This window comes from Aspergillus fischeri, genomic scaffold (genome assembly GCF_000149645.3).
Source record: "Aspergillus fischeri NRRL 181 1099437636264 genomic scaffold, whole genome shotgun sequence".
Classification (NCBI taxonomy): domain Eukaryota; kingdom Fungi; phylum Ascomycota; class Eurotiomycetes; order Eurotiales; family Aspergillaceae; genus Aspergillus; species Aspergillus fischeri.
Window position 1 is genome coordinate 4,671,527 of NW_001509762.1, and position 16,296 is coordinate 4,687,822.

General features: G+C 50.6%; 4 protein-coding genes across 4 annotated transcripts; 1 reads left to right on the forward strand and 3 right to left on the reverse strand.

Annotated features, from left to right (window-relative positions):
* Window positions 1–2,998: 2,998 nt before the first annotated feature.
* Window positions 2,999–3,753, forward strand: NFIA_088010 (uncharacterized protein; the record flags this gene model as incomplete). Its single annotated transcript, XM_001260741.1, has 2 exons — window positions 2,999–3,382; window positions 3,631–3,753. 2 exons carry the CDS (start codon window positions 2,999–3,001, stop codon window positions 3,751–3,753), a joined length of 507 nt encoding a protein of 168 aa, XP_001260742.1.
* A 6,957-nt stretch (window positions 3,754–10,710) lies between these two features.
* Window positions 10,711–12,334, reverse strand: NFIA_088020 (glycoside hydrolase family 72 protein; the record flags this gene model as incomplete). The annotated part of the gene is made up of 3 exons (XM_001260742.1): window positions 10,711–12,200; window positions 12,250–12,258; window positions 12,322–12,334. 3 exons carry the CDS (start codon window positions 12,332–12,334, stop codon window positions 10,711–10,713), a joined length of 1,512 nt encoding a protein of 503 aa, XP_001260743.1.
* Window positions 12,335–13,195: 861 nt separating this feature from the next.
* Window positions 13,196–15,244, reverse strand: NFIA_088030 (DUF726 domain protein; the record flags this gene model as incomplete). Its single annotated transcript, XM_001260743.1, has 1 exon — window positions 13,196–15,244. One exon carries the CDS (start codon window positions 15,242–15,244, stop codon window positions 13,196–13,198), a length of 2,049 nt encoding a protein of 682 aa, XP_001260744.1.
* A 249-nt stretch (window positions 15,245–15,493) lies between these two features.
* On the reverse strand, window positions 15,494–16,282 carry NFIA_088040 (uncharacterized protein; the record flags this gene model as incomplete). The annotated part of the gene is made up of 2 exons (XM_001260744.1): window positions 15,494–16,085; window positions 16,263–16,282. The coding sequence occupies 2 exons, from the start codon at window positions 16,280–16,282 to the stop codon at window positions 15,494–15,496; spliced, it is 612 nt and encodes a 203-aa protein (XP_001260745.1).
* Between the last annotated feature and the right edge of the window lie 14 nt (window positions 16,283–16,296).

A 16,296-nucleotide genomic window follows, 5' to 3' on the forward strand; every position in this document is an offset into this window, starting at 1 on the left:
TTGTCTCGATATATACCGGTCATAACCTATGTCTAGCACATACGACCACAGGGTGTGGAAAACAGGGCTTCCCGTCCGCTCAGCCGTACTTAAGCCACACGCCGGCCGGTTAGTAGTTGGGTGGGTGACCACCAGCGAATCCCGACTGTTGTATGTTTTTTGTTTCTTTAATTCATTGTTTAGTATCCTTGCCGCCCTGTCTTCACCCTCTTCACTCGGTTCACCTGAAGCTCACCTCAATACTCCGTACTGCTCACCCAGTGACCCTGCTCGACCCCTGTTCTGCTGACGTGTCCTTTCCAGCACTTTAACCTCTTAGAAGGAAAATCACAAGGTGTCTGCTTCGCAGGTAGAATTACTGTTTAGAGCATCTGCATAATCTTTTCATGTCCTCTGGATGAGGCAGCCTGCAGTGCATTGCCATAGCGTCCACCCTGGGCGTTGGCATCGGCTCCGTGTTCCAATAGCATAAAGAAGGTCTTTGTCACCTTCAAAATCTGTCTCTTACCCTTTAGTGTTTATATCGGAAGTGCTATTTATACTCTTGGGATTGTCACAGTGACCAAGGATTTTGGAATCAGTCCTGTGATGGCAATGTTGGGCTTGACATCGTCTGTTGCAGGATACAGACTTAGTCCGCTGATTTAGTCACATATGAGTGAAGTTCCTCAGATAGGATGGAATCCAGTCTACATCTTCACCTTGGCTATATTCACAGTGTTACAGGTCCCGAGGCCTTGGCGGGAAACCTAGGGACGCTGCTCGCTTTTCGATTTCTAACAGAATTCTTTGGGTCGCCTGCTCCTGCTATGGTATGGAGCCTTATAACAAGAGGGACAGTGAGCTAACATAAGCAGGGTGGTGCACCATTTCTGATATATTTAAGCTAGTAAAATATGCCTATGCAATCAGCATCTGGGGCATTAGTACTATATATGGTCTTGTCCTGGGACTGCTAGTCAAAGGATTCACAGCACAGGCAAAAGACGGTGATGGACTATCTAGGAATTGATGTGGTTATTAGGATTCTCACTTCTCATGTTACTATTCTTACTCCCTGAGATATTATCAGTAAATATCCCTCTATTAACACACACAATAACTGTGTAAACTCACTGGATGAGAGAACCTAAAGTTCGGACCAGAGATCGAAAGTGAAGGACTATGGGACGCGAGATTATTATGATTACCCTGGTCAGACCGTTTACTCTCAACTTCATGAAGCTGATGGTCTTTCTCCTTAATCTCTATATTGCACTCATCTACGGCCTCCTCTATGTCTAGTTTGAGTCCTTTCCCATCATTTTTAAGGGAATCTATCACTTCAACCTCGGCCAACAAGGCCTTGTTTTTCCTGGTATCCTCATTGCTACTCTTATCACCATCCCACCCTACTACTGGTGGATGTATAAATACCTTGAGCCCTAATTTAATGAGAATGGTAATGTACTACCTGAAGCATGTCTTCCTCTAGCCATCATCAGTGGTTGTTTTATCCCCATCTGTCTATTCTAGTTTGGCTGGAGTGCGCGCCTGATATCCACTGGATCGTACCTCTTATTAGCTTGGGGTTCTTCTCAGTTAGTGCTTTCCTTTTGTTCTACCCTGTTTTAAATTATGGTCCTGATGTGTATCCAGCTTATGCAGTGTCTGTCTTATAGGGAATAATCTCTTCTGCTTAGTATTTAGTGCCAGATTTCCCTTATTTATGTCTGTGATGTATAAAGACCTTGCCCGGAAAGATATATTGATTCCACAAGTCCATAACCTAAGGAAGCTTAGTAGTAGTGAACGAATGACAGCGTTACTCTTAGACTGAAGATCAGCAGTGGAGATTGAACAGTGAGTCCGTTAGTGCTTACCCTAAGCCTAATCAGAGATAGGGATTCCGCAGGACGTGCAACGTAGGAAAAAAGGGGATCGCATGATTTTCAACAAGAGCTTTCAGATGTGCCACAAACTACTACAGTTCAGTTTGACTGTGTCGCTCACCATCACAAAAGGTGCCGGGGGCTGCGCCATCAGCCCCATGATTACCTACAAATACTTTCGAGATTTTGGAAAGTTATATTATACATCAATTCTAGACGGCAGAGGAATTCTGCAATGGCTGGAATTGGTGTATAGATCAGGAAAGGCTAGACCCACAGATGTAAATCTGGAAGGACAAACCATGCTAGATGTACGTACTCCTGCAACTGCAGCTAATATCGCACTCACCAAAGCAAAACCCAGTGGGTAGCCGATAGATATTTCTTCGAAGTATTCCGAAGAAGCGACGTTAGGCAGCTGCGCGAAGTGATCCGCTACTTGCTTAGAGAGGGCGTACCGACTGACGGGAGTCTGACAGCTCTGGACAGCGTGTTGAGAAACCTCCTGCCGAAGCAATTATCGGGGCATGCCCTCATCTCCGATATGGCCAATGCTGGGTGCTGTATTACAGACAACGCGCTGAACCCGTGGAACAGACCGCTAATCCGATACACAATTCTTCGTCACCCCGAAGGTACGTGTGGAGGGCATATCACGTGTTGAGCGAGGGCTAACTCCACAAGCTGTCTCTGTGTCCTATCCTGCTCTAGTAATATTTCAGCAGGCAGAGCATGAATTGACGAGCCTAGTGGGCTCAGGCCAGCTCTCTGGTGATTGCATTATCGGTGACTACACGGCATTGCAGCTCGCCGCAGGCTGGCCTGCCGGTATCAAAATCCTCCTGGATGCAGGTGCAGATATAACTAGAGCGGGCAAAGGAGGCATACTGGATCCGTGGGATGTAGGGTGTTGTAACCCTCTCCGGTGGGTGATACCCTCTGACTGTCCAGCCTCTCTGCTGGTCTTTCTTCGCGCAGGGGCCGCGCTCCTGCCGGATCATATCAGTTATGCGGTCACCCGCTCGACCCCGGAGATAGTAGATGTCCTGGTCGAGGAGTTAATTCAACGACGCCAAACACTCCGTGATTTAGCACTAATGGCATTGCCAATGAGCCTAAGACACACAATGGGTATCTCCGGGGATGTGCTTCCTGATGCGAATGCCCCGATGGTTTTTGATGCTCTCCGAGACGCCGGAATTCCAGTTAATCAAAGCATAGACCCCCGAGGATCGCACGCACGGGATGTTGGACCAGAGTATGGCACCATATTTCATCAGTGGCAATTGGACCGACAGCTTATGGATCGGCTGTACAATGCTGGTTTCGTGGATGTCGATACGTTTAATTCCGCTGGATATACTCCCTTGATGATCAACCCTTTCTACGTGACTGCCGACGCGCTACTTCAACGGGCAGGCTGGCTGGTGTCCAAGGGTGCTGAGATGACCAAATGTGTACCTGGCACCTCGATATCCGCCATCCACCTTAGAACCTTTCGGGTCATACGGGTACTCGAAGAGCAACTCTGGCGGTGTTCCCATGACACCGCACTATCGTCTTCTTTCAGCTTTGAAGCAGCTGTTTTTTTATACCAAGCCTTTACTAGCAGATTGTACGATGGCTGTAACTGTCCCTGTTCGCCAAGGAGGGGGTGCACTCCCTTATCTGTCGGCCTCAAAGAGCTACTCTCACTTTTGATATGGCAAAAAGGACGAATACATATGTTTCTTCGCGAACTTCTGAAAATAGCACCTAGAACACCCGAGACGGCAGAGACAGTGATACGGCTCGCGACATTTACAGATTTGGACCTTACACACACGTGTTGCAGGAAGGCGTATATGCTACGTCCAAGCCAATGTTTGTTGAAGCCATTTGATCCAGATGAAGCGGACAGGATTCATGATGAGGAAGAGGAACTCATTGCGGAGTGTGATCAGATCGTAGCGAGATTCATGAAGCAGTACCAGAGCGTCAACCTACCACTCATGCAATTCATGCAAGAGTACTGGTGCCCGCAAATGCAGGAATATCTACTCGACAATGGGACTGAATTGGACGATACGACACAGCTCCACGATTTTGGGATCTGTCTTTCTCCGAGTTCCCGGCTAAATTCAGATTTGCTTTGCGTCCGTTTACACCCAAAGGTGACCCTGGGCAGTGAAGATTGAGGGAAGACGTCATGCCATATTCTTCACAGGGAAATTCTGGTCGCCAAACGTGGCTAACATACCTGGACGCCACGGGAAACACACGCAGCTAGGGGATAGCGACAGCAATTCCACTGGCCAGATGAGCACTGAGATAGATGACAGTTCAGTATACAGGACTACCGCCACCGCCCATTCCTTCCTTCATGATAGACGAAGATTTAGTGACTTGACTAATACAAGACTGGTAGTATAGATTTTGACGTATACTGCCTATAAGGGATCAATGATCATAGATATTTCATTATTTCTACAGAAGAATCACAGGTAGACGACCAGAGCTTCACGTGAGTCAGCCTTGCAGGACACGAAGCTGATTACCCCTCTTCCTTTCCCAACCTGAGAGTTTCTTCATTAAGTCCCTGTACGCCGTTAGATTACCTCTACACCTCCGATGTGAGTGTCCAACTGATCTAGGCTATATTTCTACCCGGTTCCTGTTGTGACAACGATGGTTTCCCTCACACCTAACGACTACACCATCGCGTGGATATGCGCCTTGCCTTTAGAGGCAGCAGCGGCAAGCTTTTGCGGTTAAACTCAAACCAAATCGGAATGGGTCAGGTTTGGTTCTGATTTCTGAAATTTGGACTCGAAATCGCAGCGGTTCAGTTCCAACCATAGTTGGACTCGCCCGAACTCGGTCCGAATGCAACTCTATCTCAGCATCTTCTGTCAGAGAAACTTCATTCTTTAGAGCTAATCTGATCCACTTTGACATTTGTTAGGTGTAGAGCTAGATGGGGCATAAGAATGTATACCTCCTTTATAGTAGACACGCTCTCTAGGACACTAAAGCCCCTCATGCAAGCCAGACCTGTCTTAAAATCCTAGCAAAAACCTTCAATGGGCTCTGGTGTAGGCTTTCCCTTAATACAATGTTATGTGACTTGCATAATATACCAAAAAGGCTTTATATGTTCAGATATCTGGGGTAGAGAGGGTGTCGGGGTGCCCCTTTACATATCTGGAGAGGATGAGCGGCGAGCCTCTGTAGCTTCAGGGGACTTACTTATCGAAAAGTTTCAGACTTCATTCATTTTTTTGGATGTTTGTGGAAGAACCGCTCTTTTGATATCTTCATTATCAAATCTTTTAAGATTGATCACGCAGTCGTCAAACTTCGCTAATGGATCTCTTCGTAGCATATCGTCCGATTAACCTGGAGGAAGGAAATGAGATGGAATAAGATGGACACATCATGGGTTTTATGCCTATTTGCCAAAAAGTGACTTCTTTACCTTAAGTGCAGAATATTCAAGCACCTGATTATTCACCTAAAGGCCACCAGAATATAAGCATTAAAGTGGCAAGGGGACAGATGCTAGAGTGGGTGAGCACCAACATATAAATGCTATTATATGTTTTTATCTCACCAGTCTTTTTGACCTGGTTGGTTTAGCATCTTCTCTTCGATTTATATTCACACTCTTGATCTACCTGTGATCAAGTGAATGTTGAAGCAAGGACGCTCTTTTTCACTTTCTGGGACCACAAGTCCACAACTGGTGTCATGTCTTCCCTCTTGGGATCACTTCATCAATCCATCCATCACCATCGCCATCATCCTCAAAGGCTCTACTGCTATGGACAGATGACTCAGATGACAATGAACACTTCTTGGTTGGAAGTAGCTGGGACTTGCTGGCAGACTCCATAAACATATCTGCGACGCAGTGGCCAAGGCCCTGTCAGTGACAGAGCTATATCTTGCCTGTGGGAACTTCCAAACCACTGCCCAGACAGATTCTGGTGTACCAGACGTCGTCCTGCTTGCTCTGCCATAATTGACCGTCCTCGTCGTGGGATGCTCAAAACATATTGGACAGTCGAGCTCGAAAAGTACCCGGTGAATGAAGGTCCAGCAAACATGGCTATCATACAGCCTCATTTCAGTATTACGAACGCTTACAACCACTTGCTCACTTGCTCACTTGCCGACGGTCTAGGGCAATTAATTTAGTACATGCACACTAACAAATAAAACACGGCTTTCTCTTGTCATATCGTGCCACGGTGTTTGTTCATCGAACGGGTGATTTCCTTTTTGAGTTGTTCCTCCCAATAGATGAACAAGCAACCAGTCCATCCCTTCGGCAGTGCTTCCTTGCCTTTCGCCTTCTTGCGATGCGAGACGGTAGATATATCGAAGCTCCCGATTTCAATTATACCAGCGTGAGTGCCACCTAGCCTTTATCCTCTAGCTACCGTCAAGCTAATTCTTTCTCACGGCAGCTGAAAATAGCTTTCGAACATTTTACCAGGCTTTAGCGTATTCGCTTGTGCCAATTGATTCGCTATCATTCCGTTTTTGATTCGCTTGCAGAGGACATAATGCATATCCCTGACCGACGAGGCGTTGTCGCAGAGGTCGCCGCGAAAACACCATCTCGCTTTGACCGCTCAGGAGAAATCGTGTGTGACCCTGCTAGATGGCGTTCGTAATCTCGAATGGTCCTTCGGCAGAGATGGAGAACCGAAGACCAAACCTATTGCGATTCCGCCCCCTTTATATGCGAACGTGCTGGCGACTGCTTCACAAGAACTGGGGGCGCAGTCGATTCTCTACAGGGGTGACGATGGCGTGGCCCGGCATTGGGTCAATTGCCATCGATTGATCAAGGAATCCCATAATATGACCTTGTATGAGGTGACATGGGACAGCGAGCCCACCGTTGCGAAATGCTGGTCCCATGCACGTTCTCAAAGGTACGACCTCTTCTTCCATCACCGTGGGGGTTGGAATCACTGACACTGTACAGTTACGCTCATGATGCCAGTACCTACAAGAGGCTTTGCCAGTTAAAGCCTGAAGGCTTTGAATTCTTCGCTTCTCTCCGGAGTCGAGGGAAGCTAGCCTGCTCGGCCGTTTCCCCTCGGGGCAACATCATGATTATATCGATGGCCAAGGGCGAGCGCCTCGACAAGCAAAGCGAGTCGAAACGACCATATCCGGATGGCTCGGCCGCGTGGTCGACCATCACCTACGCGCAAAAGTTCCGGAATGGCGCAGCGAAGGACATCACCCCAAGGAAAATGGCGGCAATAGAGGCGGCAATACGAAAGCTCCGCGCTAAGGTTACCCTGAGACTGCAAAGCCCACCATTCTGCCAGCCCAAATTGATTACGATGAAGCTTCCGACGACGATGATGATTCCAAGGCGTTATTGAGGCTCGTGTCGACGCGGCGGAAGCACTCAAAATGGCAGCCCTAGCCATGAAAAGACAGCACGACAAATCACATCAACCTATGCTATTCCACCCAGGCGATAAGGTCTTGCTACGGCTACACAAAGGATATGATATCCCCAAAGCTTTATCTGCAAAATACAGCGACCAGTACGCGGGTCCATTTGACATCGTGCAACGCGTAGGCCCATTGGCCTACAAGCTGGATATACCAGACACTTGGCGTATCCACCCAGTCATATCCATCGCGCATTTGGAAGCATACCCGTCAGTGAAGAAGGCCACGAGTTTGAGACATTCACAGGGAATTCCATCAAGCGGTGGGTCACTTGAATGGAGGATCAGTAGATCTCCTAAGAAACAATTCTGACAATCATTTTCTACCATCTTCATTACAGCAAGGTAAGCTCAGATATCTCTTGTATATTGATAGACAGCTAATTGGGGAACAGCCATTTACCACTTTCATATACCAAGTTACCATTTTCTCAGCCAACATGAGCATCTGACCCGTAAGGGTTTCTTGCAGAACGTAGAGGGAAGTGCCCCCGTCTGGCGGGCTGCTCCAAACTCATATCGGCGGGTATCAGTTCGAAGAGCCAACCCTCTCCAATCGGAAAGAAGCCAGGGAGGCCGCCATCTGGGCCCTATTGATACCGACCCCGCGAGAACAACGTGGTGGAATGGCCCAAAGACTCGAAGTGCTGTGCTGTGCACCTGTTGATTTTCCCTGGCGTCCAAGTATGATACCGTGTTGACCTTCCACGATGAGTACCGGCCGCGAGTGCTCAGGACTATGAGGGCACCGTAACTGGCGTCTGGGACCTCCTCCTGAAACATTACTTTAATGAAAGCGATGGTTTTGTCTATAGAACACCGGACAAAGTCGAAGGGGGGTATGTCGATATGAACAGCTACTAAAAGCTATTTCGACCCAACGTAGCTGGGTGGGCAAGCGGACTGCGAGAGAGAATGACCAAGCGACCTGGAAGAGGCCAAGGCAGCCTTTTACAGGAGGGCCGGCTGCAGAGACACATGGGAATCATGTTGGCTTAGCGCTCTTGCGGTATCTGGTTTTCACAGCTACATCCCTGTTCAACCGGATGTTTTTTAGGCGCACGAGCTGGACAAGAGTATCGACGAGGAGTAGATTGGATCGGACTGACTGCAGAGGATGTTATTTCAGTGGATCGATGAGTATAAGCAAGCTCCGCTCCAAGAGAAGCAAACAAGAGGACGTTTTACCTCCCGTTAACCCCTGTCTATGGACAGTGGTGGGCAAAGCTCATCGTGCAAGGCTGACCCAATTGGTCAAAAATGCTTCAGTGCAGCTGGACCGAGGATGGCGAGTTCCATCTTGACGCCCCTGGGGAGGGAATCCCGGCTGCCCATGTTGACCTGGCTTGCTATGGGGATCATTAGGTCTCCATTGCTGCAGCTAGCCGAGATCAACTTCTGGAACGCGCAGCCCACTGTTAAGGTTGCAGAGGCTAAGACACTCTGGGTCAGAATAATGCCTACTGAGTTACACGATGTACATCAGAGATGGTGTATTGATGCCAAGTGCGAATGGGTTTACCAGGGACTACTCAATCGGACAGAGAGGAGACTCCTTGAGGTAGTGGTCAGAGACTTTGATCCGGATGGCGCGAGCCTGTGAAGATGATCAAACCGCCCAGATTGCGGCAGAAATTGCCGCCTCCCTTCTATGGATGAGTTATTGGGCCTTCAGAGCCAACTTATTGGAAGTCTTGCAGAATAACTCGCGAAATTCAACTTGTCTGCGGTTATGATTCATTTGCAACCCCCGTACACACTCTCCTTCAGAGAACCTGGCTTTTATATCAAGCCCCATGGATGCACTTTGCCCACGATTGTATTTGAAGTTGGGTGTTTCGAATCATACCCTCGTCTCATCAGAGACAAACATCCCTGGCTGGTGGGCGGCGCCCCCCACGTTTGGTCTTCCTTGTCAAATGGTCCTTGTTGACTCAATCTCCGATCAAAGGGCGGGTTGAGGACTGGAGGAGAAAATGAGCCAGCGCCTCTTAGCTTCATCAAATATCGGTGTTATTGCAGGAGATTTCCCCCCGCCCTTCTCCGGCCCGACAGCAACCACGTCTGCAGCAACCGTCCCAAGGAACAGCTCAGAAACAGTGCTACAGATGTGGCTAACCTGGTCACATTTGGTATATCACATCAGCCTATATATGACAGAAGATACTACCAGGCAACTCCTGCAAGACATCACTGCTGAGGCAATCACGCTTAACCCTAAGATTAACAAGCTAACGGCCCGAGCACAATCAATGCCCTGACGATCTGCTAGACTACGCATGCGGACAGATGGCAGACTCTTACCATGACATGGACACATGGGCATCCAAGAAGCGTGGCGCAGGTCGGCCTCACGTGCAGATCAAATCGGCCGTCGCCAACCCAGCGCACTGGGACGAGAGAAAGACAGGGCTCCGAGGAAATTGAGGTTAGAAACTCAGAAACGGTTATTTTGCGATCTGCAACACCATCCGAAAGTAGTCTTTCCAAACCCTTATTGAAACCGAAGCTATGGTTCTTCCACAAAGGCGGAGGAACCAGGATGCAGCATCCTAGTTTTGCAGCTCAGAAAGGTCCCAAAGAGCATCATATACAGATATTGCGAAACTCTGCAGAAGGTAGTGCTACATCAAAACACTACAGCTTTCATCTTTCTCTCCACTTCCGCTATACTTGTCTTTTTACTTCCCACTAAAGACAGAATAATAGCTAGTATCAGCTCTATACTAGCAGCGACGGACTCTCGGTACAGCGTTTCCCGCTCTGTGGATTAATACGCTGTGGGGAGATACTCGTTCCAGCGGGGCTTCCAACCTCAGGGATGGTATGATGGCGATGATGACAACGATCTTCAGAAAGGGATGGAGATAATGGGTGCAACGAGTGTCTGGCTTCCATTCTCTGGTCCAGGCGACAGTGGCAGTCAGGTTTTCACGATCGAGGACGGAATACACGTCCCTCTTGAATGAAACATAAGGGGGCCTGAGAACCAGGGGCGTTCGTATTTCATATCCATCGCAACGGTTGTTATGCAGCAGAAGCTGAAGGATGGGAGGTGCGTTCTGCATGCTCTTGCAATACTTCTTTCCGAGGGTGGAGGATGAGAAGCTGGTGCTTATTACTATCCACAGTTTCGCTAGCATTGTTGGCTGCGATGGAAGGAATTGGTCCCTGCAACCTAGCGCATTGGGATACAGACCGGGTTCATGGCTACCTTTGGGAGACTTTTCAAAGGACACAGGCGGAGATATCAACTACTATGACAAGGATATGTATTCTAGACTAGGAGTACATCGTCCGGACAGCTTTAGTCTATCCGCATAGATTTTGATTGACCATGACCGTCATTCCTTCCACTACTAACCGTACATAATCTACTAAAGAGAAATCATCAAAATACCGGCCATCGCAGCAACAACCCCATACACAACCAACGGCCAGCCGCCAACCCGGACGGCAGCAGGACTCACAGCACCCGCAGCCGCACCCTTAGACGTGGACGTACTCGCCGCAGCACCGCCACCCCCGGTAGCACCACTTCCCCCCGTCGGCTGCGACGTGACTGTCCCCGTCCCCGCGGAACCAGCCTGGCTAACCAGCGGCTTACAATCCGCCGACTCACCCTTGGGCGACTGCACCGACGCCGCGCCGGCAAAGTCACACGCCGAGGCAGCCTTCTTCTGGCTCTTATAGTACCGATCGAACACATACGACAGCTGGTCCTTGCTCGTGCAGACGCTGTACGCGCCATACGAGCCCGTCGTGGCGTTGTGCGCGATCCCGTCGCAGATCCCGCCGCCGTACCCGCAGACCTGCCCGAAGAGCTCGCCGTACTTGTCGGCGTCGACGGAGTCCTTGACTACGCAGGACAGGCTGGATACCATGCAATTACAGAGCTGTGCGTTGGGGATCGGGGGCAGGGGGCTGGACTTGGCGAGCCAGGTGTCGTCGACGGTGGGACAGGCGCGCGGCGAGTTGGTGGGCGAGTAGCTGGCGCTGTTGACACCCGTCGGGGTGGCGCTTTGCATCTCGGACGAGAGGTAGGTGAAGTCTGGTTCTGGGGTGACGGCGGAGCCGGAGACCGAGACCAGGCCGTAGTCGTTGGTTGTCTCGAAGTACATGTAGACGATGCCGCCGCTCCAGACATTGTCCATCTGCGGGCCGAAGAGCACGGGCACGTCGGTGAACTTGCGCGGTTTCTCTGTGTTGCAGCCGTACTCGGAGAAGAAGACGGGGATGGAGTAGTCCTTGTACTCCTCGGTGCGGTTCTCGTAGCCCGAGGTCTGGAAGGTCTTGTCACCGCACCATTCGTAGATGTTGTAGCCGAAGAAGTCGACCGCGTCGGCCTGGTCGCCGCAGTTGAGGTAGTCGGACAGCGGGAGTCGGATCTCCGGGTTGTCGGTGGTCGCGTATCCAATCGCCAGCGATTGCCGGTATCCCTTGGTCTTGATGTAGGCCTTCATGTCTCGCGCGGCGGCCTTGACGAATGCAGCGCCGGCGGATTGATTCGCCTGATTCACCACCTCGTTGCCGGCGAAAAAGCCAATCACATTATCGTACTTTTGGAAAGCATCGATAACGCTGGTGTAGCGGGCGTATTGGTCGACTGTCCAGACGGGAGAGTTGGACGTGATGGATACGTCTGGCGACGCCAGATCCGTGATGACATAGATCCCGGCGTCGGACAACTTCTGCATGCACGCATCATGGTTTAAGGACGGGTTGACGGCATACGTCCGGATCACATTGGTCCGCAGCTGCAGAAGGTACGGGATATCGCGCTCGCATTTGGAGCCGTCGGCCAGGGGGTCGACGTAGTTCGCGTCGGACTGGCCTGTTCCTCCTGCTCCTCCACCGCTGTAGTCCTCTATCTCATTTAGTTGCAGCCTGGATGGGCAAGTTGGTCGGTAACATACCTTGGTATGCTACACCTCGAATGTAACTAAGAAGAATGAGTCATCGCACTGTGAGTGAGGGACAATACTCACAACTCGCTTCCATTATTCGCGTAGAAGAACTTGGAGCCCTATCATGCTCAGGTTAGCTTTCCTCTTGCGCCGAATACATCAAGAACTTGCTTTGATTTGAATGTTTGCGACAGTAGCAATAGCGCATCCAAAGAGCAGGGAAACCCCTGCTACGAGAGAGTACCTCATTTCTGATAAGAACGAGCGATGGTAGCCGGATCGACTTGTATAGTAGATTCGAAAGATAAGCCGAGGCAGCAGGAGAGACACAAATAGACACGTAACCAACGTCAGGCCCAAAGTAAAGAAAGGAAAAGAGGGCAGAGGGCCAGGCAGCTGCTTTTTATTAATATGTTACTGGTAAGCCGGCTCAATCTATTCGAATGTAACATTGACCTTGTCCTGCTTGACTCAGGAAATGGCACTAAAGGCCGACAAATCATACCATGCCTGGTTGCAGGGAGACAAGCACTAGAGAGAGACCGTTGGAATCAGTGGCCTCGCTTAGAGACAGACTGGCTTCCGTAAACCAGGGATCATGTTCGCATACAGGCCATTTGATGCACGGTTGCCTGGTCTAGTGATCGGCTACTTTCACTAGACCAAGCTTTGCGGCCCCAGTGACTGGCGGGGTTGGTTGGAAGCTTAGTTGGTCATGTTTTAGCCTCAAATTCAAATGAATTGTCTCGGATCTGTCGGATATTAGCTGCTGTCCGTGAGTTTATCAGGGGTAGACTGCAACTGCTGACTGACCTGATTGGCGTGTCCCTCATGTGTCATTTCCCATTGCTTCGAGCATCGTGGGATAATGATTTTAGACGTCCATCTATAATATAAACCAAAAACAAGGATAGATCAACATAGCTATTATTCCATTCGCTTTGAGATGTATTATCTAAGAGTGCCGCGTTCGTGCTCTTCCCATCTCTTTCTGTAGTCTGTCCTCTTCGCCCTGCAGATCCTCCTGGCTTTCCAGCTGCTGGCTTGGCGACCGACCTTCGCCCATGAATCTAGCCTGTCGTTCGTTATGAGCCCTTTCCTGCTCCTGCCTCCGATCCTTGGCTTCTAATGCGGCCTCCTCCCGTGCTACCTCGCGAGCATCAATGCTCTCAAGTCCAACGACGCTCAAGATCCTGCCAACGAGAAACTGGTAACGGAGATGGCCGCTGATCAGGTCGCTGACGTCCAGATTCTCAACTCCTGACACGCCTTCAACAGGCTGCAAGCCTGCAACCCCAAGCTGGAGGCTGCTGGTTCGGTACAAGAGAGCCAGCACGGAGTCGTTTTCAGAGAACACGTTGACAAGGCGTCCACTCACGACACTGCGGATGCGACACCATTGCTCTGTATTCGACGGGGTGGGAGCTCCCATCAGAATTGCGGATTCCACCAAGCCGAACGCGCGCCGTTTCGCCAAGCTCTGAAGGCAAGCGAAAATCACTCGAGACCCTAAGGAGTATCCGATGAGGGTGGCTGGTCGCTCGCCCTGCACTTTACTGATAAGAGCATCCGCGAGAACCTCCCCAGCCTTGTCCGCCCGAGCCTTCGCTACGCTAAACGGATTGTCCACCACACGTGCGACCTTGAGAAGGCCAAGCGGCAGCGCGACAGCGGTCAAGAGTTGGGAGAGGAATGTCTTTTTCAGGACTTGTTCACCGGCAGTCCATGCGGCGCTGGTCACCAACAGGTCAAGCGCATTTCCCAGATTCATCAGGGGCTCGGTTTCCCAACGGAGACCAAACACCTCCGATTCCGCTCCGATCACTCGCCACGGGATCACGAAATTGTCCTCCTCTGTCAGCCACCCGGTCACGCCAATAGTAACCCGCAGTCGATGATCCTGCTGCGCAGCTTCTCTTTCGTCTTCGGATCGATGCCGAGAACCACGAATGGGCAAAAAGGCAAAATCATCCACCTCCCGCGCGTACTTGTCAACCATACGACCAGTCATCCGCCCACCATAAGCACCGAAAAGTCCGCCGACGACAACACCACTTCCAGCGAGAGCTCCGAGATACCCTGCCGCGGCGGTGGCTCCAAGCCCAAGGCCGCCCATGACAGTTCCGAGCCCAGCTGCCACAAGGGGCGCAGCCAGTCCACCGGTGATCCCGATCAGGGCAGCACCCGCAACTGACGCGATACCAACCTTCCATTTTCTGGATGAATCGCGACTTCGACTCTCATCCTGCGTTGGGGCGTTAGACGACAGCGCCAGAGCAGTGTCAAGCAAACCCCTCGCCACTTTGACTTCGTCTTCGTTTAGTAATTTCACGTCCAGCCCTAAGCTAGACGTCACGTACAGCATCAGGACCCGAGACCAGGCGTTATAGTGTTCAAGACTCAGGACTAGGAGTAGCAATGAGTGGAGAATTAAGAGTTTCTTTGCTTCTGGCAGTTGAGAGAGGCTGGTCTCCACCGGTGGGAAGACCTCACGTAGTTTACCAATGGAACGGTCATCCTCCTCTGAGCGGATCTGCTGGGATTGCTGTTCCGAGGGCGGGTTCTGGTTCGCCTGGACTTCACCATGCTCTGGATCCCTGTTGACGACCTCACCAATTCGAAGAAGGACAGAGTCTCTCCAGTCGTCATAATTGGATAGAGCACATGTCGCAGTCTCGGGGTCTTTGAATTCAGGGTCGGTTCTTGAGCCTTTCGCTGCGCTGCTGGAGGATGACTGGTCTTGTGCATCTGTAGATTGAGGCAGAGAGCCTGTCCCTTTTTCTTCGTAGTTGGCCAACTGGCCTGACGAAGGCGTGGCATTGGAGAAGTTTTGTTCAATTCCATCCCGCATCCGCTGTGCGATTAGCGCGACAAGCACTGTCAATTCCCCGCGTTGGGATCTATCCAATATCGTGGTCAGATCTTGGCCACGGTCTGAGGCCGCCGCTTCAGTCGAGCCTCCCCCAAACTTGCTGGCATGCTTTTCTTTGAAAGATTTCCACATTGATAAAAAAACGCGCTGAAGTGAAATGACTTGAACAAAATTAACCAGTTCCCGTGCCGTCTTAGCTCGTAGATGGTTAAGTGGAGAAATGCTGTTGACTGTCGAGATCTAATGAAGTCATCCGATGCTGACTCAGCACAGTAGTATCGTACGGTCTCTCATAGCAGGGGTGCAGCCCGTCGCACGGGAGATGAAGCAGGCCATTGTGCCGTAATATTGAAATGGCTTTTGGGAAAGAGGCATTCCGAATCAATTGCCAGATTTATTGCCTGACTCGACGACAAAGAACTTCCCCTTAGTCTTGGAGGCGTAGCCAAGCGCATTCCCATCCCAAGCATCTCCGTCCGGACGGTCATTTCTGGCGCTCTCAACGCGATGTATCCTTCTGCTCCGTCCTACCACTCGTTCTCTGGACATGGCCTCTTTCAATTGTTCTAGTCCGATCGTGTTCTCCCTGATCGCCTCCGGAGTCTCATCTCGAATAGCCTGGAGAGGCTCGACCCCGGTCGCATCGACGCTCTGGATCTCCTTTACGAAGTGAATCTGGGACTCGAGAGTCCTAAGCATCGCATCCTCTTCTTCTTTGCTGGCGGGTTGTGGTAGAGCCGATAGACGTAGCAGATGATGTAGCTGCTTTGGAGTGACCGTGGTGGACTCTATGGCGGATTCGCTGGGGAGTAGCGACTTGACGGACCAGCTAGGTCTCGCCAGAAGAGCATCGATGTCCACCTCGTCTGACTTTGAAGAGGAATAAGGCCGAGTACCGTAAGCTCCAAACCTCAGAGCACGTCTTGGAAGCAGACCAGGAACGATCCGAGAACTCGGGCGGAGCAGCATTTGGCTATTTCAAGTTGCAGGTAACTGCACAGACTAATGTCGATTGCTGAAAAAATAAACAAATTGAAGGATATTGGTAATATTCGAGGCGATCGCAGACTGAGCCTTGTTGATTGGAAGAGCGTTGATGTCAGCGAAAACAAAGCAACGCATGAAGATCCAAAAAATGCCCACCGCCTACGTTAGGCGGGCATGCCGCATCTTGATTACCCCAA